The following is a 26,475-nucleotide window of genomic DNA, read 5'->3' as shown; positions in this document are numbered from 1 at the left end:
TATGGCAGGCCAGACATGATCAACTTCCCTCTTCATAATGGGCTCTGCTGTTGCTATATTCAAATAAGCTATTCATTCCGAAAAGATAACTACAGCCAGAAATTTCTGAAGGGTTCTCCCCAACCCAACACAAGCCCTCCCCTGCCCCAGCTTTAAGTGAAGTTTGTATGTGTTACATCAGTGAAAGCAGAGGCAGGGACAAAAAACTGTAGATAAAGGCAAAGCTATAAAGCTGGCTTTTATTTGTCAGGAAAAGAAGTGAAACAAAGCAGGTGAACTTTGCCAGGATGCTGATAGCTCATAAAATCATAAAAAAGTTATCCATGTTCCTGGTTGTGTGTAATAATTTCTGCCAAGACAAGGAGGACACTGTGCAGGTAGCCCTTACCTCAAGCCCCATTGCCACAATCTTTGTACCAAGAAATCAAGGACTAGGCTGAGGTGTGGGTTTTTGCTGCATCAGGGCCAGATCTAGAAATCCTTCCACACTTAAAAGATCATTATTTTCAAACAATGGCAAATGACATACTTGCATGATGACCTTTTAAAACAAATGTCACCTGGCAGCCATATGTGGCAGGGTGTGAGGGACTCAATAAGCTGCTTTTCATGCCTACCTGAGACTTCACAAGGGTGTGTGTGTTCAAGCACCAGGCAGGCTATAACATATTGCTAATAGCCTGTGTTCAACAAGGTGAACCACAGGTTGTAAACCTGGTATATAAGGAACCTTGTAAGGTATCAGAAAATATTGCTTCTGAAAATTGAAATACAATCTGGGGGTTTGTATTTCAATCTGGGGTTGAACCCCCAAGTTTCCTTACCTTGTAAACTGCCGACTCTCTTCATGTACTTCCATTTCGGTGCTTTTAAATTCATTTAATTCTTTCCTTATTGCTGCCTAGTTTAAAAAACAAAGTATGAGATAAGACTACACACACACACACACACACACACACACACACACACAATGTAATAATGTAATGAATATATATTTTATGTAATGTATTCACCATTCTGGAAAGAGCAAAATATTATTTTGTGTCTAGCCCATTTTTATGTCATAACATATACAGTTAAACTTCTGTTCTCTTCATATCTCAGTGCAACCCCATATTTAGTCAGTATGAATATTGTACCATGTAAAATTGTACACCATGATGTTTTAAGTGTAACTAAAAAGACAGACCCACCCCCAAACCGACAGGTGAAATCCAAGACCTAATCCAGAAAGAGACCCCCAAACCCCACTTTAGATTTTACATCTATGGACTTGTTGCTGAATAGCTGCAATTCAGGGCTACTTCACACGTTCCACTTACATGGTAGTGTTTGATGATCTTGCTCTTATGTCAGTTCTTTTACAATACACAAATACTGCTCTCACAACCTCAGCACACCTACATTCTTAGGTGTGTTTCACAAGACACAGGAAATGACATACAAGGCCCTGCTATGTTGTCTCAGCTCAAAGTCAATTTTTTTTCTTCCCATCTTCTTTATCTAAAACAGTATTTATGGTTCATAAGATAATTCCAATAGAAAATGGCTCTAGCTACAAAGAGTGCTGGGAATAGAGGTCTTGCAGCGGTAGAGACAGAAAGGGAACCAACCACCTGTTTAATGGGCATCCACAAAGTGATTATAGCAGAATACAGTTCTAGTCTAGTGGATGACTAGACTTCATGCATAGCAATTGCAAAGAACTGCAGGATTCCTGCCTTTCTTGACGGAGGACAAGATATGAGGCATGTAAGATGACTAATGCTTCCTGTCTAGAAATTAGCTTCTATTTCAGTTTTCTGTAACATCAGGTGAAATATTTGGACATTCTAGGCCTTTGTTTTCATGTGGCAGATTATTAAAAAGCAAAGTAGCCATTCAGTGTACTTTACATTGGTAATGAGAGTTGACATATAAAAAGAAAGACTAATCACTTTGCTATCTCTTCATTTATTCCATAGTAATTTTCTAAAAAGGCTAGCTATCTGCGTACAGCTATTACCACAAATACTTTTATGATAATCACTGCCTTTCACCCCCATCGCTCCATGAAGGTCATAGCTACTCTATGCTTGCATTTTGTTTTTTGAAAACACCATTAATATCTCTCAATAATCCTTTATAAAAGGCATCTCATTAGAAGTAGAAATCTTTCAATGCAGGACAGAATTGCAGCATGAAACAATTATTATGCTGTGTCACCACAATGATATATCTCTAACCGCAGTCTCCTGTTTCAGAAGAGGATTATCTTGCTTAATTCTCATAGTGATGTTGAAGCATAAGAGTTATGCAATAGCGAATGAAGTGTTAAGTACCAGAAGAGATATCTCCTACTTTAGAAATATTAGGCCAGAATTAGAGACCTCTTCTCATATTCCCCTCAATACAGTCATGTGTGATTGGGAACCTTGACCCGACCAGGGTTTCTAACCACATATACAGGCCTTACATGTATAGAGTTGCATATGTTAAAGGTAAAAGACCTTACTCACAACCCAATACCTAGTGGGGCCAAGTGGGTGCAACATGGTGATTAAAAGCTGTGGGGTTTAGGTATCAGCACCTAAATAGAATTTACATTCTCCCTTTTCTGACGGTGATGTTCAGTAATGCGAAACTGTCAGAGAATGAAGTGGAGCAAGGCACTGGAAACTTGCAACATGGCGACGTCACACCATGAGTTTTATGTTACTGAACATTAGGTGTGGGGAGAGGAAGTGGAGGTAGAGATGCCAGGCTGCCTAGTTCCAAACTTAGTAGCATGAATTTCCTCCCTGGAATGCTGGAAGATGCGGGAGAGGAATGAAGGCTGCAGGCACCTTGAGCTATGGTTTAAAGCAGGCATAGGCAAACTCGGCCCTCCAGATGTTTTGGGACTACAACTCCCATCATCCCTAGCTAACAGGACCAGTGGTCAGGGATGATGGGAATTGTAGTCCCAAAACATCTGGAGGGCCGAGTTTGCCTATGCCTGCTTTAAAGCAATAGTAGGGAATATTTTTCAGCTGCAGGGCTGCATTCCCTTCTAGGCAACATTCTGGGGGTACATTCCCCACCAGTGATGTGTAGGGCCAGAAGAAAAAGTGGACAGAGCAATGATAGCAACGTTTACCTTTGTACAGTAGACTAATTTCTGCACACATTGAATCATTCCTCTTTATTCTCCAACTAGAAAAAAAATAGTTGAGGGAGCTCAAAGATAACATTCCACTAAGAAGGGTGTGAAATAAGGCTGGGGCTGGGGACTAGGATGAGAGGATATGGCTTGAAGAGAACTCCCAGCGCCTGACAGGGAGAGTCCCTGGGCCAAAGGAGAAAACTGGACCACTACATCTGGTCGGCGTATTTTTCCTTCTAGATGGATGTGCGCTATCCATGGGTACATACATATATTTGGAAGCAACCTCTGCTGCAGGAATTAGCAGAAGTTTCTGCCGGAAAATATAAGGACAAAGAAAATTTCTGAGATACAGAAACAAAGTTGCATTTATAATCCATATTTGTCTCTTGCCTTGTCTGCAGGGGTTAACCTTGCCCAGGGCTTGTCAGCACGACGATCATAATCTGGAGAATCTGTTACTTCCACATACTCATTAAAACGCAGGATTCTTCTTGCTTGCAGCTCAGCCACTGTTGGTCTCAGACTGAGCTGTAAAAGAAGGCTAGGTGAACAAACCAAAGGAAAGCAGAGCAAGGACTAATGTTGGAAAAGACACACCCTGCAGATAAGCAGCACCCAATTTGCTATCAGGGTACCCAACTTTTCATGTTGGTGACACATTATTTAGACATGCATCATTCCACGACACAGTAATTCAGTTTTCCTAGAAAACCAGTGGACTACCAGCTCCCGTTCCAGCCCCGGGAGGAGCATGGGGAGCGTTCGCACAGCACACCTACACACAGCAGTCGACACACCAACGTGTCAAGCATGACACACGGTTTGGAAATCTCTGGGTTACAGAAGACATTTTGCGTACCTTTCTGCTGAGACTGCGCTTCAATTCTCTTTTAGCTTCTTGTTCCTCTTCTTCATTCTTTTCTGTTTTTAGATGAAAGAGAGAAAAGGTAGGAATATTTAAAAGGAATGTTAACTACTGTATAGCACTAGGCTGGTTTGAGTACCAATGCTTTCAACTTTATTCCTAACTCATTCTGGTTTCCTCCCCTTTTTACTTCTCAGCATGTTACAGTCACTGTCCCAGATGAGGAACAGTAGATGGGAAGCCTTCATTATTACCAATCAAAGTAGAGAGAGAGCAAGAAACCCAAAGAAGCAATGGTCAAACTGAATGTGCCATGAATAACCTTAGGCAAAGTGGTTGCTTTCGGACATCCTGAGTAACAAGCACCCATCCTGATTTGTTTGAGGGGAGCTGATGTTGTATCAGAGTCAGTGTTATTCCACATTTTCTAGTATATCTCCCCATCACTTTCCTTATTGAAAAAAGTCCAGTCTTCGGGGGAAGCAGGTTTTTGCACAAGACCTCCCAACCCACTATAATTGGGAGCCCTGAATTTGCTGGCATGTGAATGAATTCCACCTGAATTTACCAACAATCTGGAAGCACCAATCCTGTAAGGTATGCTCATAGACCTTCGTCTTGATCTGCCAGCACCCCTTTTTATATAGTACCATGCTACCTTCCTGTTTATTTAATTTCACAGGATTTTTGTCCACCTGACTGACTGTTGGTCGCACACAGTTCAGTTTTGTGCTCTAATGTAACCCAACAGCATAAAACTGAATTTTCCATCATGTCCTCTGGGGATTAGTTATGTTTATATAACTTTGTAGGCTTGCTAAGGAAATGAAAAAGAAAAGACAAACAGAGCTCTGGGATACTGGAATGCTACAGAAAGCAGATTCTGTCTGCTGGTTTTACATGTAGTGGTAATCATTAATATTCTTCAGCTGGCACATAGAGCTATGACATGTTTCTAGAAAGCTCGTTTTGGCAAGATGGCAAAGCCTACAGACATTAAGGCTCCAGATCTGCAATTTGCTAGATATACAATGGGTATTAATGAAACTCGGTGCTAAGAAGATATTTAACCTTCTTGCTGTCATGCAAACTGCAAACTAGTTGCATAGGCAATATGCCATGGTCACAAAACAAGATGTTTGATTCAAGCAGCTCTACAATGTTATAAGCTATCTTCATTCACCTGTCATGGCTCAAAATTCTGGGAATGTCTCTAAATTCATTTGACCCAGATTTCAGGTTGGCATCTGATATGATCATGCACTATCTTAGTCTCCAAGAAAAAGAAATTATTTATACATCACACACACACACACACACACACACACACACACACACACACTGCTTTGCTTACGTCTTAGGATGTTTCTCTGTTCTAGTTCTTCTGAAGTAGGCCTCTGGCTAAGCCTCCTGCAAAAAAGGGAAAAAAAGGAAAATAATGCAGATTTTCAGTCACTAAGACAGAGAACTGAAATGCAACAGCTACATTTATTTTCAAACCAAAAATTTCAAATGCCAGTTTATACTAATGGTGGCTGTATCAAATGTGTTGCTGAATGGGGTTAACATGGGTTTGGAAATAAATGCTTATCAAGTCACATTTAACCTTTCACAAGATCAGCTATGTATCTGAATTTTTTTATTTCATAAAATGTATATAACTGCTTGATTGTTCAAAAACAATCCTCAATATCATAAAGCAAATAATCCATTAAGTAATAGTGGGAGACACTCATTTTTTTCACCATCCTCTGGCAATGCATGAGGGAATCTGCTCAGATGATGCAAGAAGAAAATAAAAGGCTAGATTTCAGGCAAAAGGCTTAGAGAAACATGCTCAGTTAAAGCAAAATGCTTTTTATGTCAAGTAACTTCAGAAGTAGTACATAAAAGTTGTATCAATGTAAGATGTGAGTTGATCAGAAAAATTACCCAACAAGATGTCTGAAGTTCAGATTTTTCAAGCCAGCTAAGTACTTGTCATATAACAAAACGAAGCAGCAACCACCTGCAGTTAAAATGATTCATACCTGAAATGCTATTTGTTTGTTTTGCTTTATGTATTTGGCCTAGCTTCTATCCAAAACACATGAGTAAGCAGGATGGGAATGCGACCAAGATATCAGTGATTAACAGCTGTATTATTTTTGTTGCGGCTTTGTGTGGGGAAGTGTTGAACAATAGCAAATTCCTTCTACTGAAAACAAATAAAGTCAGATCAAGTGTCATAGCTGTAGTGGGTTCATAATTATGAAGTGTGATTTATTTTATAATGTTAGGACATGCCTCAGCTCACAGAACAGGAAAACATCTGGGTCAGACCCCAGACCTGCCTCTATTCTCTCTTCCCACCTCCCAAAATGTGCTCAGATGACAACTGATACCTCACAAGCTTTGTGCCAATCTGATGTCTGATTTCCTGCCTCTCCTCTTCAGATGTTCTTGGCAAGATGTTTTTGTCTTCCAGTTCTTTCTTCGATGGCCTGTTGCCAAGTTTGATTGCAAGAGTATCCCTACGGCGTATTTTGCTTGCTAAAGAGCCTGGGATGGAATGGAAGAAGAGGATAAAGGGAGGGAGAGGTTCATTGATTCATTCATATTTGGGCTTAAACATTCCAAATCCCAGCAAAAAGCTTTTTAATGCAACCCATGAACACCTTCTATCTTTGCATTCTTTCAATGGAGGAATTTTAATTAGCATCTGAAGCAAGTAAGACTTACTGACAAAAGTAAGACTTTTGACTTACTTCATGCCCACAAGAATTTGAATAACTTAGAAAATAACAACCTGCCTGCTAGGGCGCAGTCAGAAAGTTCACAAACTTTCCCCAGTGCCTATGAAATAACTTGATATAAAATCTCAGCTTTAGCAACTTGCTGCATAGTAAGAATACAGTTTCAGTTCTCTCATTAACACATTTGCATATTTTTTAAAAAGATTGTCCTCAACAATAATCAACAAGCAATTATTTCTAAACAAATATATAGCATGCATTTATTATTATGTATTTATCACACTGTTTTTTTAAAAAAAGTTATTTCAGTGGTCTCAGACAAATCCAGAACAACAAGTTTCTGGATGATGATAATATGTACTCAAAAAACAAATGGAACAAATCAAAACCCTTTGACCCCTACATACATTGATTTATTTAAGTGGCATGTATACTTAATTTATTATTTAAGATATATTTATGCCCATCATTTGCCAAAATAGTCTTCTAGGATAATACTAAAAGACAAGATACAATACACAAATAACACTGTAAAATAGACAGGACATCAGCAAGTAAAGCCCTCAATAAAGCATTAAAGGGACCCCTGACCATTAGGTCCAGTTCTGGCTGACTCTGGGGTTGTGGCGCTCATCTTGCTTTACTGGCTGAGGGAGCTGGCGTACAGCTTCCGGATCATGTGGCCAGCATGACTAAGCCTCTTCTGGCGAACCAGAGCAGCGCACAGAAATGCCGTTTACCTTCCCACTGGAGCGGTACCTATTTATCTACTTGCACTTTGACGTGCTTTCGAACTGCTAGGTTGGCAGGAGCAGGGACCGAGCAACAGGAGCTCATCCCGTCGTGGGGATTCGAACCACCGACCTTCTGATCGGCAAGACCTAGGCTCTGTGGTTTAACCCCCACCCCCACCTGCGTCCCCCAATAAAGCATTAGGAAAAGGCAATTAATAGGATTCTCAGATACCACTAAGAGCCAGTAAAGGCCCAGGCATATTAACCTGGTATCAAAATGACCTATATGTGGAAAAAACTATAATTTGAGTGCCTATTCTGGGCCAGCACCTGGTTCGAGTGTCCTCTGCTCCAACCTCCTGACCACCTTGTTGCTTCTGCCCATGAACTTGCAGGAGGGCAGCAAAAGCAAGGGCTGCCAAGCACCCTGGTACTGGAGAAGTGTTAGGCCAAGCAGTTGCAGCCACCACAATGTTAACTTTCCCCAAATGCCTCTGGCCCACATATTTGGGGGAATATGTATCCCCCAGATACATTTGGGGGAAATGAAGTTGGTGATGGCTGCAGCTGCCTCACACAGGCATGTCTTTCTTCATGCTCATTAAAAAAAATATTTTTAAAAAATGTGTAAAATTGCAATTAGATTAAATGAAAGTTCACAGAGCATGAGGCTTCTGTGTGAAATGGAGTACCTGATTTGACCTGGGAAGAGGTCCAAAGGAGCAATTTCAGCAGACACATCTTTGCTGAAACCTGAGAGAGATCTGGAGGACTTTTGTCTGGGAATATAAACCAGCTTCCCCACCCCACATCTCTGACCTTCAACATTAGCAGTATGCTACAATGCAAGACTGCTGCAAGTCACTCTCTATCAGCACAGTCCCTCAACCTGCGATAACGGTATAATAGCGTGCTACACTATAAGGTTTATGCGCCTGCACATACATCCTGCTGCAACTGGTACTGTGCCATCACCTCTGCAGTTCCAACAACTGAAGTAAGCAAGGTGGTATTCCTTAACTACGTAGACGTTTGCCTGGGTAACGGTCTGACTTGATGGAGGATCCCAAATAAAGTGGAACTTGACTCTTCTGACAAGGCGGTATAATTCTCTGCTCAACAAGTATGTTTCCCTCCCCCTTGTAAACATGGCTTAATGGCTTACTTTCACTACCATCATCATCATCTTCATCATCATCATCTGTGTAGAGTATTGGCCCATCTGAATCAGAGTCACTGGTGTGATTCTCTTTGTAGCTCTCACTTTCTGGAGTGTTTAGGGCTTCAGAAGGTTCATCTGTTGGGGCAGGACTTGGTTGGTCAGGGCTCTCTTTTTCCTGATCTTCTTTGGTAACAGAACTGTAGATCCACAGGGGAGGGGGAAAAAACCTGTAGTACTTGACATAAACACTACAGAAACATGACAGTGAGGCTGTTTACATGCGTGCAAACCTTAGGAAAAGGCTGTGTTCAGACATAACGCTAAGCCACAGCTTGTTTTAACTGTGGTATGTTGACCAGCAGAGTAACTGTGCCTTGTTTTGCATCATGTTAGTTTAATTTTCTAGCTGCTTTTGCTTTGCATTTCTGGAACTATGTAAGAATTAAACAGGACATTGGGTTTGGACATAACAAAAAACCATGGTTGATGCAAGCAGAGATTCATTAAACCAATTTCAAGCCATGGTTTCACATTCTGCTTTGCTGGCCACAAACCATTGGCTGATGTGGGTTCAAACATACAAATAAATCACAATTAATCTATACAGACCATGGCACAAGCCAGGACACTATGTCAAGCCAGCAGACTTTTAGAAAACAGTAACCAGAACTTAAACCTAAAAATGAGTTGTGTTTACAAAGCACACAGAAGGGGGAGATAATAAAACAACGCTATGTAGATTAGGCTAGAATCTATCATGAACCAAGACTTCTGCTTGGTGTTACAAATGGAGAAAGGAGGATACTAGAACAGTTGAGGATAAGTGTAACATAGCACATATCCAACATGTACCTACCTATGCAGACATTATGGGAAGTATAGGTAGCTTGATTAATATATTTAGAACTCCACTTGTACAGAGCTTTGGATTCCTTAAAAGGTCAGCTATTTATAAACGGATTGCAAATTTGTAGCTCAGACAAACTATGCAGACAAATTTTAAAATATGCAGATCGTGGGCAAAATAATGTAATGCCAAATAATGGTTTCTCCATCCTTTGGGCCATGCAAGCCACCCCTGGTTTGAATGTGGCTTCCAATTCTGGTTTAAAGGCAAACTGTAGTGTGTTCCCAGTTTGTCTGGTTTGGATACAATAGCAAACTATGGTTTGCTGCAAACCTGGCAGTCAGTGAGAAAACTGAAGGAAAAGAGAGAGCTTGTGAGCTCCATGTTTTGGTGGACTTTCTTTCATTGGAAGTTTTTAAGCAGACTTTGGGTGGCCATCTAGCATGGATGCTTTAGCTGAGATTCTTGCACTGCACGAGGCTGGACTAGATAACCCCCGGGTCTCCTTCCAATTCTGCAATTCTATGATTCTATCATCACTCCAGGGGAAAGTATTTGTCAGGGGTTTAGGAGCAGAAGCACGGGCAAGGGAGGAAACAGAGAGTGAAGGGGAGGAGGCAGAAGAAAAGATGAGTGATGACGACGACCCGAGATCTCCTAGTCTTTCCAGTGAATCAGAGGATTCACAGAAAGGAGCACCAGTGGCGAGGGCAAGGGGGGAGTCTAGGGGGGCACCCCAGGAAGACAGAGCCAGAGAGGACTCAGGGGGGAGCAGCTGGAAATCGGGACCAGCGTCACCGCCAGGAAGCAGGGAAGAGGAAGGGAGCCAGGGGGGAAGCGCTGGCAGCTCACCACAGGAGGGAGGACATGAGTCAGGAGTGGCCACACCTCCACAGGAGGGAGGACATGAGTCGGGAGTGGCCACACCTCCATCGGGGAGTGAAGAAACGGTTGAGAGGAAAGTGGAAGGTTGGGCGCGCGCGCCAAGTTCAAATGCAGAGGAAGGCGGCGCAGTAAGCAGCCCCGAAAGGGAACCAGGTCCTAAAGCCCGGCGCAAGGAGGCAGGAGGGTCTGGGTCAGCGTCAGAAGAATCCCGGAAGGAAGAAGCCCCGGGGGGTAGAGGGACCCAGAGGAGGACAGTCAGGAGGAAAAGGTGGAGCAAGGCTAGGATATTAAGTTGGTGCACACAGGGCGGAGACTCAGACGGAGCTTCGCCGACCTAGCCACTAGGCGTAGAGTTGCGCGCAGCAGCGTGAGAATGGAAACTGTAATTCAATAAAGACTTTTACTTAATGACCGCTGACTAGCGTGATCCTCTGTGAGCTAGGATCTTCAAGCAGCTCTGACAGTAAGCTCCGTCTCCACTTGTGGGCATCTACAGCCTCGAGGAGGGGAGAGACACAGGTGCCTACTAGCGAGCTCACGAACGGCAGACGACATGACGGCTGAGCAGCAGATAGAGGAACTCAGAAACGCGGTGGCACAACTGAACGCCGAGGCTCTCGCATCCAGGAAGAGAGAGGAGGAGGCAGCCGCAGCCTGCAGGGATCTCCAGGTCAGGTTAGACGTGCTGACAAAGCAGACACCCCGGCAGGAGGGAATTGGGTTGGCGAGACGGACAGGCGGGCTGGTCTCTCACTTCGATGGGAACCTGCAACAGTATCCCAACTTTAGAGCCGACGTACTGTGCGCACTGCAACTGCTGCATAAAGACTTTAGAGATGAACAAGAGAGAGTGGGGTTCATCATGTCCCATCTGCATGGGGATGCGAGAGCATGGCTACGCAATTTATGGAGAGATAAGGATCCGGTGCTACAGAATGCAGATGCCTTTATTAAAGCAATGGATGGGTGTTTTTTATCAAGTATTGACGTGGATCTTGCACGGAAGGAGGTGCATGGGCTGAGACAAGGGAGGGCCAGCGTCAGGCAGTATCATGCCCGCTTTTTCGCCTTGGTCAGTGCCCTGGAATGGGGCAGAGATTCGGCTCCTGTAAGAGACCTCTTTTGGGAGGGGCTGCACAACTCGATTAAAGATGAGATAGCGAGGGGGGAGAGACCCCGAACCACCCAGGAGGTCGTGCAGAGGGCACTGGCAGTGGGGGTGAGGCTGGAAGGACGTCCGTGGAACAGGGACGAAGGGCGTGGAGGGCGCGAACCAGCCGGGGGCCCCTCCTTCTTTCCCAGGGAAGCAGCGCGGGCGCAATCCACGCCTCCGCCAGGAGGAGGAACCGAACCTATGGAGGTGGGAGGTGCAAGGGCTCAGTCAGCAGCCAGAGCCCTAGCACCGGCAGCAGTGAAAGCGAAGCCTCCTAGAGGGAACAGGAAGTGTTACGTCTGTGAGGAGCCAGGGCATATGGCGAAAGAGTGTCCCCAGAGGCCCCACAAGCTCACTGCAGCCTCAGCAATGGTGACTGCAGCAACACAGCAAGGAGGACCACAGCAGGGAAACGAGGCTGTCTGGCTGGAGGAAGAGGCACTGGGGCCCAGCCAGACGTGTTAGTGACGCAGTCCCCAGAGATTTTACAGCCCGTGAACCCCCTCCCGCCCAAACCAGTAGTGAGGCTCACAGCGTCTCTCCAGCTGCCCAATGGAATCACCATGGACGTACCAATCACCATTGACTCAGGCAGCAATGCGGACTTTATAGGGCAGGACTTTGTCGACAGGCACGCTGTGCAGTTGCTGCCGGCCACACTGCCCCTGCAGGTTGTCACGGTGGATGGCAGGGAGCTGCTCGGGGGGCAAGTGGTGAAGCAGACGCCACCAATGGTGATGCGACTTGGGAATCACAGAGAAATCATCAGCTTCAACGTCACTCAACTATCTGACACGCCCATTGTATTGGGCATGAGTTGGCTGGACAAGCACAGCCCAGCGATGGCTTGGTACCAGAGGCAGCTGACCTTCGGCTCTTCCTTTTGTGCTGAACACTGCATCGTGCCCAGGCAGGAAGGAGAAGAAGAGGAGTCACAGCTGCTGCTAGGCACGCTGCAAGCGATTCCCCACAAGTACGCTGAATTTTTGGAAGTTTTCTGCGAGAAGGAGGCAGACAGGCTACCCCCTCACAGACCATATGACTGCAAAATTGACCTGCTGCCGGGGGCGGCGCTGCCTAAAGGGAAACTGTATTCCATGTCAGAGGACGAACTGCAAGAACTCAAGGCGTTCATTGATCATAATTTGCAACGCGGCTTCATCCGGGAGTCCAGGGCAGTGGGGGGCAGTCCCGTATTCTTTGTTAAGAAGCGGAACACGCCCCAAAAAAGACTGGTAGTGGATTACAGGATTTTGAACAGTCTGACTAGGCCATCGGACTTCCCCATGCCCCGTATTGACGACCTCCTCGCAAAGGTACGGAAGGGCAGAGTGTTCACCAAGCTGGACCTGCGGGGGGCGTACAACCTCATTCGCATGCGGGAAGGAGATGAGTGGAAGACAGCCATGTTCACGCCACTGGGGACCTACGAATATAGAGTTATGCCTTTTGGATTGCAAAATGGCTCCCACGTTTTTCAAGCGTTTATGCATCACGTGTTGGCAGGGCTTCTCTACAAGACGTGCGTCTGTTTCTTAGATGACATCCTGATCTTTTCGGAGTCGCGGCAGGAGCATGACGGACACGTCAAGGAAGTGCTGAGCAGGCTAAAGCAACATAGGCTCTACGCCAAGCTGGAGAAGTGCCAATTTGACGTGCCGGAGGTGGATTTTCTGGGCTACAAGCTGTCTGACAAGGGGCTCGCCATGGACAGCGCCAAGGTTCGAGCGGTGTTGGATTGGAAGAGTCCGCGCAACCGGAAGGAGGTCCAACGGTTTGTCGGCTTTGCGAACTTCTATCGCAAGTTTATCAAGGGCTTCGCTATGCAGACAGCGGCCATCACTGACACGCTTAGCTCCAAGAAAAAGAAGTTCGTTTGGACAGAGCAGGCGGAGCAGTCCTTTCAGGCACTCAAGCGTCTCTTCGCGTCGGAAGAGCAGCTGCTTCATGTCAACCCCAGCAAGCCGATGAGGGTGGAGACAGACGCCTCGGACAGAGCCGTGGGGGCGGTCCTGCTGCAGAAAGACCCGCAGGGGGTGTGGCGACCGGGAGCGTTTTACTCCAGGAAGCTCAGCAAGTCCGAACAGAACTACACCATCTGGGACAGGGAGTTGCTGGCCATTCACGCAGCGTTCAAGGCGTGGAGGCACTTTCTGATCGGCGCCAAGCACACGGTGCAGGTTTGCACGGACCACAAGAATCTAGAGCACTGGCGCACGGCACAGTTCCTGAACCAGAGGCAGATACGTTGGGCTGAGTTCTTTGCAAACTTCGACTTCCGAATAGAGTATGTCCCGGGGGACACCAACATCATGGCAGACGCTCTCTCCCGTAAGCCACAGTATCTGGAGGACGCAACACCAGCGGCCGCCATGCACATCTTCGCACCAACAGTGTGGGCGTGCGCCGCGGCGACCGTGGACCTAGAGGCGGTGCGACGAGCGTTGCAGGGGGACTCCTTCGCACAAGCAAAGATGGCAGAGGTGCAAAGGGGCAAGGCAGCGGCCGACGGTTTCCAGCTAAGAGATGGATTGCTCATCCGTAAAGGGGCCATCTACGTGCCGGGAGACGAACTTCGAGCCAAGGTGCTGCAGCAGCTGCACGACGCGCCCACGGCCGGGCACTTTGGCAAGGAGAAGACGGTGGAATTAGTAGCCAGGGATTTCTGGTGGCCTGGAATGAGAGGGGAGGTCGCAGACTACGTGGCGAGGTGTGACACCTGCCAGAGGGCCAAACCAGTGCACAAACCGCCGGCCGGACTGTTGGAACCGCTGCAAACTCCGGTCGAACCTTGGGAAAGGGTGGCCCTGGACTTTGTCACGGATCTGCCCAGCTCAAGGGGCAAGACGGCAGTGCTGGTGGTGGTGGACCTGTTTTCCAAGATGGCGCATTTCATTCCGTGTGCTAAGGTGGCCACGGCGGAGCAAACCGCCAAACTGTTCATAGACCACGTGTTCAAGGTTCACGGTCTGCCACGGTCTATTCTGTCCGACCGGGGGCGGCAGTTCATCTCGAATTTCTGGCAGAAGCTGATGGGCTTCCTGAACGTCAAGATCAACCTGGCGTCGGCGAGACACCCGCAGACCAACGGGCAGGCAGAGCGGGTCAATGCCATCATGCAGCAGTACCTGAGATGTTATGCAAATCAACAGCCTGCGACGTGGGTGGATTACCTGCCGCTTGCCGAGTTCGCCTACAACAACACGAAGCACGTGTCCACGGGGGTCACGCCGTTCTTCGCCAACAACGGGAGGCACCCCAGAACCTTCCCGGGACTGGAAAGAATGGGGGAGGGGGAGCCGCAGACAGCAGATGCGTTCGCGTCGGAGCTGCAGGAAGTCCACGATCAGCTGAGGCGCCACCTGGAGCTGGCCAAGCACGCATACAAGGTACAAGCAGACAAGCACAGGAGGGTTGGAGAAGAGCTCCACGTGGGAGACTGGGTTTGGTTAGCAGCCCACGCAGTGCCGGCCAGGTCGTTGGCCAAGAAGAAACTAGGGCATAAACAACTGGGGCCCTACCAAGTCGAAGAGCAGGTCAACCCGGTAGCTTTCAGACTGGCGCTTCCGGAGGGTTCCAGAATGCATCCGGTATTCCACAGATCGGTGCTCACTCCCTATAAGGCACCGCACAGGTTCCAGGAACCCGGAACGGTGCCGAGTCCGGCCAGAGACAGAACAGGGCACGCGGGAGTGGCACAGAAGGAGCGCATCAACGAAGTCACTGAGATTTTGGACTCCAGATGGGGGGAAGAGGGGGTAGAATACTTTCTCGCCAAGGAGGGCACCCCGGCCAGTGCGAACAGCTGGGTGCCGGGCTACGCCTTAGACGAACCTCTGCTCAAAGACGAGTTTCATGCCCTCTTCCCACATAGACCTATGCCAGCAGACTTTTTCGACGACTGGCTTTTCACGCCCACGCTTTCGGCCAGCACGTTCCGGGGGTTCGACTCGGACGAGGAACCGACACGAGACGTCCGTTCCCCGGAGGGGTCACCCTCGGGATCTGCATCAGAACCCTCGTATTGGTGGGACGATAGACCAGAGGAGCAGTGGCGCAGACGATGGCTGGAAGGCCCAGGACGAGCAACACCGACAGGAGGGAGTGAGGGAGAGACGGACATGGACGTTTTCGGGGACGACCCTGGTTTCGAGCACGGCGGCACAGAGATGGAAGCGGAGGTGACTGTCGTCGACGAGAGCAGGGAGGAAGACCCGGGAGACTTCAGATGGAGACCTGACACGGGAAGCGACCGATATCCGACGTTCGTCCCTTTGCAACAGCAGCCCCCAGCTCCAGCACCGGAAGGAGGGGAGGGGGGAATGGGGGGCTTCGAGGGGGGGATGGATGTCAGGGGTTTAGGAGCAGAAGCACGGGCAAGGGAGGAAACAGAGAGTGAAGGGGAGGAGGCAGAAGAAAAGATGAGTGATGACGACGACCCGAGATCTCCTAGTCTTTCCAGTGAATCAGAGGATTCACAGAAAGGAGCACCAGTGGCGAGGGCAAGGGGGGAGTCTAGGGGGGCACCCCAGGAAGACAGAGCCAGAGAGGACTCAGGGGGGAGCAGCTGGAAATCGGGACCAGCGTCACCGCCAGGAAGCAGGGAAGAGGAAGGGAGCCAGGGGGGAAGCGCTGGCAGCTCACCACAGGAGGGAGGACATGAGTCAGGAGTGGCCACACCTCCACAGGAGGGAGGACATGAGTCGGGAGTGGCCACACCTCCATCGGGGAGTGAAGAAACGGTTGAGAGGAAAGTGGAAGGTTGGGCGCGCGCGCCAAGTTCAAATGCAGAGGAAGGCGGCGCAGTAAGCAGCCCCGAAAGGGAACCAGGTCCTAAAGCCCGGCGCAAGGAGGCAGGAGGGTCTGGGTCAGCGTCAGAAGAATCCCGGAAGGAAGAAGCCCCGGGGGGTAGAGGGACCCAGAGGAGGACAGTCAGGAGGAAAAGGTGGAGCAAGGCTAGGATATTAAGTTGGTGCACACAGGGCGGAGACTCAGACGGAGCTTCGCCGACCTAGCCACTAGGCGTAGAGTTGCGCGCAGCAGCGTGAGAATGGAAACTGTAATTCAATAAAGACTTTTACTTAATGACCGCTGACTAGCGTGATCCTCTGTGAGCTAGGATCTTCAAGCAGCTCTGACAGTATTTTTCTGGGTGAAATACCTGATTAGTTTCTAGTTTCTAAATGGCATCCTGGCCTTATGCTGCGGAATTGATTTTAAGTACATAATGAGAGTTTTATTTATGCAAGATCTGGAATATATATATATATATATATATATATATATATATATGAGCACAGATAAATAGAAAGAGCTTTAGATTAGAAAGGAACATGGCACAGCTTAGCCCTTTTCTAAAGGAATATTCATTTCTTTCATTGTTGCACAGCAGAGCACCAGGCAAAATGCAAGATCCCAATACCAGGTTTCAGTAAACAAGGTGAAGCAAAGCTGTTTTCAAGAAGCACAGCTTGCTACTGGATAGAAGCATTACCAAGGACAGCTCCTTCTGAAATTGTCCTAAGAATGCAGTCAGCCTCAGAAATGGGGCCATGTCTACCATACTACACCATGTTGGAACATTGAAGTCATTCTAAAACAGAACTCTGAGCCTCATGATATATTCACTCAACCAGAACCATGGATTTTTTTTTTAACAACTCTTAGGAATGAACAAAGAATATGAATAGCATATCTCCAAATAAATGGTGAGCTGTAATTTTGGAGCCCTATTTGCAGACTTTCAAATATATATTTGAAACTCAAAGCAGTCTAACCAAGTTATTTTATATGCTTGGCAATTTTGCTAAAGCTTTTATTTTGAAAGTTTCTTGTGTATTTTTTTAAATAAATGAATTGCATAAAATCCTGGCTCCCTCTCTTTCACTTCTGCTTGAGGTTATGAAAATATAATTAAAGAAAGAGAGAGAAAATTAGCAAAACCTTTCCGAGTTTCAAAGCATAGTTCAAACTTTAGGTATAGGAAAGCCTATCTAAATCACTCCACCATCTCCCTAAATACTACTGCAATGTTGCTCCAAGTTATCATGAGCTACCTGAGAGCATGTGGTCTTACCATTCTGTGTCTTCTCCCTCAGTATCCAGGCTATTGTCTAGGACAGCACTGCTTGAAGAGCTTTCACTATCTGCTTCAGTTTTCATGTGAAGATCGTTAGAATCTGTGCCAGGGACAGACGGAGCTATTTCAGTGCTAACTGGCACATCTTGTGTGTCTGAGAAACCAGGGGGCTGAGAGCCTGGATACAGAGATGGGATGAAGGGAGGAGGGGGTGGTGGCGGAACAGCAGGAGGGGGAGGAACAGTAGCTGTGCTTGGCTGCGTTGTGTCTCTAGCTTCAGAAATAACAGAGAGAGGCTCTTCTGGTTTAGAGTTTTCCACCTTTGCTTCTGAGTTGCCCACTGCTGTGTTTGAGGTGGAAGAAATGTCCCCATCAGCAGATGTTCGCACCGCCACCTGCTTTCCATGCTTCTTCTTGTCTCTGGGTGTCCCTGTGCCTGTTTTGCTTGACGTCGGCTCTTTAGAGGTTTTAGGGCGAGATGATGTGGATGAAGGAGATGACGACGGTGCCTTGGAAGTGTGCACTTTTTTTACGTGCGAGGAACTAGCTGAAATGGGAGAGAACATACATGTCATCATTGCAGAAATGGTTTCCTAAACACTTTTTTTTTTGCGGTCAACATACGTTATGTTTCTGCAATGGGGTTCCACCCTATTACTGGAAAATCTGAAGCTAAACAAGCAGTATTGGCAACTCTAAAGTGTAATAAGTACATAATTATTTACAGAGCTAGGGGACACATTTGACAGTAGTTAAACAAGAGATCTGACTGCTGGTTCATGTCCTTTCTTCCTTCCCCTGCCCAGCTTGTACCAGCTTTAAACATTATATTAGCCCAGTTTGCACACCATAGTAAACTATAGTTGATTATTTACCATGATTACGCCTTGCATGAATGTTTTGCTTTTCCCCATGAGGGCATGGAGGTTAAAAAACACCAGATCCTTGGCTTAGTGTTACATCCAAACTAGGGATATAAACGTAGGAAGGTGCCTTTCACTGATTCATATTGTTGGTCCATCTAGTTCAGTATTGTCTATACTGACAGGCAGAAGCACTCCAGGGGTTCAGGCAAGACTCTTCCCTGGGACCTTCTACATGCAAAGCAGATGCTCTACTATCGAGCTATGAACCTTTCCCAAAAGGTGAGTAATGATTAGTAAGCCAAAAGGAAACCTTGGCTAGTCATCAATCATGGCTTGTCATCAATCATGCTCCATGGCTTGGAGCAAACCAAACCACAATCCTTGGTTCAGAAGCAACACTGATTTTGTTCTCCCCAGCACAAGCAGGGAGGGGCAAAGTGGATGTAACTGTCTCATGCACAGCAAGTCCTGTTTTAAGGCTTGCCAAGCACTTCCACGGGTACCAAAATTAGCTGTGGCCAAGGCTAATGAGAATTCTTGCTTAATATGAAACAATGGGTTGATGTCTGCTAACACTGATAATGTTGGAATACTTAGATGTAGTTATTATTTTTATTTATTAAATTTGTGTACTGCCCTTCATCCGAAGATCTCAGGGCAGTTCGCAGCATAAAAGGCCAGGGGTATGAATTTGTGAAAGGTTACACAGCTTACTCCCTGTTGCTTAGCCATAAAAAAAGGATTGGGATCAATCATCAGCCCACTGGAAGACGGAAGGAGGAGTCCAAAGAACAGTGGGAAAATTTCATCTCACACATTCTCTGGTAAGAAAAAGTTGGACTTCTTTTTGCTTGTTTTTAGAAGTCCCCTTTCTTTCTTTTTACAAAACCAATAAACTCCCTAAGCACACCACCCAACACTTTCAGATCTGATGTAAAGTGCTGCATTCCTGGGGTGCCACGAGCAGCTCAAATCCCTGCCACTGCTGAAACAAAATGCTAATCACATGCTGCCTGTTACTGTGCCTCTAAGATCAGGCGTGGGCAATTTGCCTCTGCATTTCACAGGCTTTTTCAATGTTATCTGCCATCCTTGGAAACTTAATGTTAGAAAAGGTTTCACAAACTCATTATTGCTAAGGTATTTTTGAAATATTGGGAGAGGGAGGAAATCAGAATAGAAGCAAGTAAAGAGAATCCAGCCTTCACTGTGTCTTAAGCTGCATGATTTCCAAGTCCTTGTATAAAGACTTTCAGATGCTAAACAATTACAAGTCGCTATTTACAAAAGCACACTTTGGAAAAACAACCGCTGGGCATTTTAAAGGCTACGTGTGTACACAGCTATATCCACCAACGGCATTTGGGTAGTGGTCATTATAAAGGCGATATGCAGTCATTAACCCCACAACCCTTAGCTTCATCATATATTCTTAGTTTAGCTGTCAATACTGACCAATCCTTTGGGGGGTTTTCTTTTGGTTTTTTGTTCTTTTGTTTTCAAATCAGCCTCGCTATCCAGGAGGGCTAGCAATGTACATTTATTCTAACCAACAATTTTCAAAATTTTAATAACAGAGCATGATAACCACGAAGTTTGCTCTACACTGGGCTGTGTGTTGCCCAGCCACACATTACAACACCCAAGTCTTATTATCGTCAGATGCAAAGCCAGCAACTGTCATCTGCCTGTTTCCATGATGCTGTAGCGCTTGTTCAGCTGAATGCACGCTAATGTCTGGAAGTTGCTGCTCCCTGTACTTTTAATGCCAGTGGCTGTGGCAAGGAAGCATAGCCAGTGGCATTTATTCAGCAGTAGAGTGCATTAGAAAACAAAGTCAGTGAAGAGTTAGCTACTGACAAGACACACACTGTATTAGTATTTCTGACATCGAAAGCAAGCAGTAAGCTCCACAAATCCAAAGCTGGGCACCCATATGTTAATACCCACAGCATGCATTACGGAACGACCAACCCGTGTGTTACTCACCAGCTTCTCGGTTTGCACCGCGGCTTGTTGGCTTGGTAGGCGGTGCAGAGGCCTGCTTGGCAGGGGCCTTGCCCTTTTTTTTAGCATGTGGCACTTCGTTAGTCTTATGGCTAGTGGCAGCAGCAGTAGCATTTTTTGGAGGTATGGTTGCTTTTTTAGCTTTAGGCTTAGATTTAGGAGGTGGCGGTGGTGGGGCACGGGGTGCCGATGTTTCTGAACCTTTAGGAAGAGGTTTCTCTATGGATGAGAAAGTGAACAGAAAGCAACTGACAAACAGACGACAACTGGCAGGATGACAAACAAACAAACAAACAAACACATCTCTCCAAACTGCTCCACCTCTTGAGAATCAGGAATATTTCTGATTTATTTATTTATTTAAAGAAAGGAATTGCAGCCAAATTATATCAAGTCTGTCTAGTACATCTCCGAGGTCCGTCGTGCGGCCCAGAGAGGCTCTCAAAATGCAGAAACAAGGGAACAGCTTTTAAAAAATAATTCAGTTCCCACTGAAGGAGGATAGTGTCATTACAATCATTTCAGAGATGCTTCTCAAGCAACCAAAGCTCAATTTATTCCAATTCACCAGACCATATTTGGATCTCTACCCCATTCTCAAGAGATAAACAGCGTTATTATTAGAAATAATTAGTATGTAAAAACCAACAGTATGTGAGACAAGTAAATACAGTTGTGCGTGTCACATGTGACCAGGGCTGCCAAGAGACAGGTACAGGGGTTACTGAAATAACAAGATCACAGCTAGCAGGAACCCCAGACTCTGAGTTTTCATTTTTTTTTTAAAGCAAGGGTCTCTAGCTCTCCTAGAAAGTAAGTTATGAAGTAAATATGCAGGTACCCTTCTAAGTGACTTCTTTGAGATGAGGCAGCCTTGCTGCTCCTGCCTTTCAATGTTCATAGCCAATCAGTGAAGTAACAGCTGTAACTGACACTGGGCAACAGGAATCTCTAGGATCCTAAGGAGCTGTTGTTCTCCCCTCCTCTTTAGTACACTTTTCCCAGCTTCTGTCTCATTTACTAGTCCTTGGAATCTCCATAGTTTGCCCTTCCTTTCCCCCTAGCAACCAGGATGCCTCATTCTTGTGATGAGTCTGTCTGAGATCAGGTAGCTCCTAGCAGCTCTTTTCTGCAAATACCAACACACAGTAAGTATAGGTGGATGTTGAGGCTTAGGTAGTTTCCCCTGCATGCGCTAAAGTCCTGGCACTCATTAATAATTCACTGTATAGTTCACTTATTAATATTAATTTGATTTCTATACTGCCCTTCTTCTGAGGATCACAGAATCATAAAATTGTAGAGTTGGAAGGGAGTAAGAGGATCATCTAGTCTAACCCCCTGGGATGCAGGAATCTTTTACTCAAAGTGGGGCTCAAACCCACAACCCTGGGATTAAGACTCTCATGCTCTACTGACTCAGCTAGCCAACCTCAGGCTCACAGAGCAGTTTGCAATGCAGAACTACAAAAATATATACCATATTAACAAACAAAAGCAACAGTCCCCCTAGTTTCAAGGCCATGGGTTGTTGATTAACCTGAGAGATGAGGAATGTCTACTCAGAAGTAAGTTTGTGTTTAATGGGGAGTACTCCCAGGTAAGTGGGTATAGGATTGCAGTCTAGGATTTGGTTTAGGGATAGCATTGAGGAAAGCAGGTGTCTTGTGCATTTAACAGCTGTGTGGAAGGCAGAAATTAAACAAGTTAATCCTCTTGTGGTATAGAAATACATTTACGGGGAAACCTTCACTTGTTCACATTCTGTCTGTCAGATATTTTTTTATATGTGTGGCCGCTGATTTATTTTTGGACTCTGCTTTACTTGTAAAATTTACATATTAGACAAAGCATATGAAAATTTGATGCAAATCTGTGTCCTTTCTGCATGTGGGTCAGAGGCCCCAGTCCACATACAGTGGACTGGACCCAGAAAACCCTGCTGGCTCACCTAGTTAGTAGTATGTAAGCATGGTATGGAATCATGTCAATTTTGTTACTTTTTGACTCAAGTTCCCCTCTCACATTATCACTGGTAACCCCCTAAATTAACTAGCTCTTCTGCTACCAGTTCTAAGCCAAATTACAATTCTAAAATGGTATGTGCTCAGCTATTACAACATCTGTGTAGGACAGAAATCATTTATACTCAGTGTTGCTTGATACATGCTGGGTAATTTTAGTGTTTATTTCTTCTTCTTTTGAGAACATGGTATTTCTTAAAGCAGATGACAGATTTATAAAAGATTTAGGGCAAGATCACTTATACAGCATGCACTCAATAATCATTTACCCAAAATACAAGCAGATGAAAACCTGTCAGCATGTTCTTATTAATTTGGTACAAGAGAAGTACCTCCTTCTAAACATGCCTCTTGTAGAGTTGACACCCCATCATTATTACTAATAGCAATACTCAAAATGTAGAAAGCATCTGCAAGGCGACAAACTTCGGAAGCATTTAACATTCCTAAAATTGTTTATCAGGAACAGCTTTGCTTCCAAAAACACTCTTAACTCTTTCTGTGCTCAGAGTACCAGTCTACCATGGCCTAATCATCAAGGCATTCAGCATTTCATTATTACAGTTCTGCTCATTTTCTGCTCTTGTTAAAAGTCCCATTCCTGAACATGAAAAGAAATAATATATACAATCCCACCACTAGTTATGTATACATAAGTCCTACTGAGATGAATATGAGCCGAGATCAATATAATCGTGAGCACAGAAGAACCATGGGCAGTATTGCAGACCCGGGTTTCGTAGGAGTAGTTTTAATACTTTGTATTTATAGAGAAAAGGTTAAAACAAACAAACTGAAAAACCTCAAGCAGGCAAAGGGCACATAAACCTATTTGCTACAACATAGACCAAGTGAAAAAAACCACCCATCTCCATGCATATATCATGTGAAAGGTCACTTGTCTTTTAATGTATTCTCAGGAGAATATGCTCTATTTGTAGCTAGCAACTTTTTTTGCAGGAAATGCACTTGTTTCTTATTTCACATGGCTAGAAAGAATCCTGGATTAGGCTGCTAGGTTTGTTTGACAAACACACAGCATTTGCCTTTTAAGATTTCAGGCACAGCCTTCATTCATTTCAGTGAGACTGCAAGGAGCTCCTTCATAACGATAAGATACAAATGAGCAACAAGACCTCATAAAGGCACATATGTACGCGATCACATACTTTATCAATTAACCTGGAATTGCCACCAAACTTCCCCCCTTTATTCATAAATCACCAATGTTTATTAGGATGCACCTATTAGCATGCATAGAAAAAAAATTAATCACCCCTTTTGTTACCCTGACTGCAGGTACAACAGGGAGGTGATACAGTGTTGTCTGTAGTTATCTTGAATATGCACCGTCAAAGAGAAATCTGTCATGTTTCTTCATCCATGGAAATGTATGGTTAAAAATGTTTAAAACTGCCTTGAGGGGTCAGACCTAAAGTTCAGTACAGTCCAGCACTGTTACCTATGGCAACAAGCAACTTTCTCTGGGAGGGCTACAAGCAGGGCATGGAAGCAATGACTTTCTCCCCTAGATTTTTTACCAGGATTTGGTATTCAGAAGTGAACCATCTTTATCACAGCAGTTTGAGTTAGCTTTTATGGAAAATGGGTACTGACTATTCATAACTATTATATTTGAGAAAGCAATGTTGTGATTACCAGAAATATTCTATTTCTGCTATGGAGTGCTTGAAGCTATGAAATACACCAGTCATGGTAAACTGTTAGATGCAGCAATGCATGTAAATAAGCAATCACTGCCTTCTTTCCCTCTGCAAGATTTAGGAATTCTTTGCATGAGTATTACTTGTCTGATGGATCTCTCAAGTATCTGGAGTTATCCCTCAAAAATGCAGAACATTTGCCCATGGAAAGCCATCATGGTTGGATCTCCTGGTTTCTCTGTATTGAGTTAAATGACTGGCAGAAGGGAGGCTCTAATTTTGATCAGAGTAACAGCATTCCAGAATCTTCAGTTTGCCTTGTTGTGAAAAATATACAGGTAACCCATTGCTCCAATCAAAATTGAAGCCTCCTGTCTTCTGTCAGACTACAATCAGAAATGTCAGGAGTTTTTGATGTTTCTTTGTCATTTGGCCCCAAGACTACATGAAGCGAAGTTCCACTAATTGTAATAAATCGTAAGCTAAATACAGCCTTCATGTCCAGCAGCAGTATTTCTCTGAATACCAGTTGATAGAGGCAAACATCACAAGATGGCTAGCATCTTCACTTTCTGCTTGTGGACTTCTGGTCCACCACTGAGGAAAATCAGAGTGCCAGTAAGGATGGACTTTTTTGCCTGATCCTGAACAGCTGTTCTTATGTTCTTACTGATTTTCTCACATAGAAAGCAAATAGCAACCTGGTGGCATGCACAGTACTTGTAGTGCCAGCTATAGAACAGCAGGGCACCCACTTAAAAAAAAGATGTTTCCATTAGTGTATTGTGTATTTTCCTTTGTAGAAAAAGTTCATAAATCAACTTTTGGTGGTGGTGGTGAGCTTCTGTTAAAATAGAACTAATATTTGTTCACCATCATCTTGTAGTCTGTAACTGTTCCATTCTACACACGCAGGAAGTTTAGTTATAAACAAGCAGAAAAAGTTATATAAATGCTTTTGTATGATGTACATCCTGCCCTTCTTTGAAGGAGCTCAGGGTGGTACACAAGCCCCCCACACCACACCTGCTCTAATGTTAGCCTCACAACTTTGGGATGGAGGTTAAGCTAAGATTCAGTGAATGGCCTTCTCGTGCAATTCTAATTGCCTCTCATTAAGCCACAGACAAGGTTCCATTCATGTCTGTTAAAACAAATAAAAATCTGCTCCTCTTCCAGACCTACCACCTTTTCCTCCACTTCCAACGAGACCAACTTTATGTTCCATTTTAAATTTGTATTTCTGATTGAAAAGATGCCACTTAAAAATATTAACTGCTGTCTTGTTTCTGCAAAGCCTATCTCTACATTGGCTTCCTTGTCACTAGAGGCAGAGTCATTTTCAGTATAACCGTTTACATAAATTATCTACTCATGTTTTTAAAATGAGAAATCAATCCAGATGAGTTGCATTTTAAATTACCCTTTTTGCCATCTTTTCTCTCTTCTGTAGCTGGTGGAGCTTTTGCTGATGTGGAGCTATTCTCTTCTGCGGTCTTCGTGACATTTTCTCCCTGTATGGCTTCTTCAGTGATTACTATCGTGTGGCCGTTTGAGGTTTCATAATTTACTGTTATCTCTCCATCTGAAATAAATGATAACAAAGTTATTGCCTTACGCTGACAATGTATGTAAGCGCTTCCCATTTACAGGGTTGCAGCATACAGCAAGGAGCCGCACGCTTGATGTACATAAAATGTGATGAAGCTATATTGGAAAGGGAGGAAGGGAGGAAGGAATCTACATTAACAAGCACTTGAATGCCTAGAATACAGTGATACCTCGGGTTAAGAACTTAATTCATTCCGGAGGTCCGTTCTTAATCTGAAACTGTTCTTAACCTGAGGTACCACTTTCGCTAATGGAGCCTCCCGCTGCCGCTGCGTGATTTCTGTTCTCATCCTGAGGTAAATTTCTTAACCTGAGGTACTATTTCTGGGTTAGGAGAGTCTGTAATCTGAAGTGTCTGTAACCCGAGGTACCACTGTACTTACATTACCAGAACACTAATTGTCACCTAATATTTAGCCCTTCCTAGTCAACCTGAGCAAGCCAATGTGCACACAACACCTTTCCCCAAAATAAAAGGCCCCAACACGTTGTAACATTGCCTCATAGAGGAGTTGCTTCATCCCTTTGATCATTTTGGTTGCTCTTTCCTGCACCTCTTCCAGCTCTATATCTTTTGAGAGGTGTGGCGACCAGAACTATACACAGCATTTCAAGTGTGGCCGCCCCATAGATTTCTGTAGCAGAATTATTATGGTATCAACAGTTTTGCTGGGAGTACTTGACACCCTCTTTAGGGCATTCCAAGCAGTCTTTGA

At 45.1% G+C, this 26,475-nt stretch overlaps 1 protein-coding gene across 4 annotated transcripts in view; it reads right to left on the bottom strand.

The window, feature by feature from the left end:
* The window catches only part of PHACTR2 (phosphatase and actin regulator 2), a 77,148-nt gene that overhangs the window by 3,495 nt on the left and 47,178 nt on the right, over nucleotides 1-26,475 (bottom strand). For 2 of the 4 annotated variants that reach the window (XM_083496274.1, XM_083496275.1), the window contains exons 4-12: nucleotides 25,572-25,733; nucleotides 20,443-20,679; nucleotides 17,585-18,134; nucleotides 8,627-8,820; nucleotides 6,377-6,533; nucleotides 5,347-5,402; nucleotides 3,987-4,048; nucleotides 3,518-3,655; nucleotides 825-901 (exon numbers count right to left, since the gene is read on the bottom strand). In XM_083496274.1, the coding sequence (XP_083352400.1) occupies nucleotides 825-901; nucleotides 3,518-3,655; nucleotides 3,987-4,048; nucleotides 5,347-5,402; nucleotides 6,377-6,533; nucleotides 8,627-8,820; nucleotides 17,585-18,134; nucleotides 20,443-20,679; nucleotides 25,572-25,733 (1,633 nt within the window). The remainder of the gene's footprint in view (nucleotides 1-824; nucleotides 902-3,517; nucleotides 3,656-3,986; nucleotides 4,049-5,346; nucleotides 5,403-6,376; nucleotides 6,534-8,626; nucleotides 8,821-17,584; nucleotides 18,135-20,442; nucleotides 20,680-25,571; nucleotides 25,734-26,475) is intronic. The other 2 variants (XM_083496276.1, XM_083496277.1) reach the window with 1 other exon arrangement.

Source organism: Podarcis liolepis (genome assembly GCF_965112155.1).
Source record: "Podarcis liolepis genome assembly, chromosome: 3".
Taxonomy (NCBI): Eukaryota; Metazoa; Chordata; class Lepidosauria; order Squamata; family Lacertidae; genus Podarcis; species Podarcis liolepis.
Note: the sequence above shows the minus strand (reverse complement) of the source record. Positions and strands in the feature narration are given on the sequence as shown.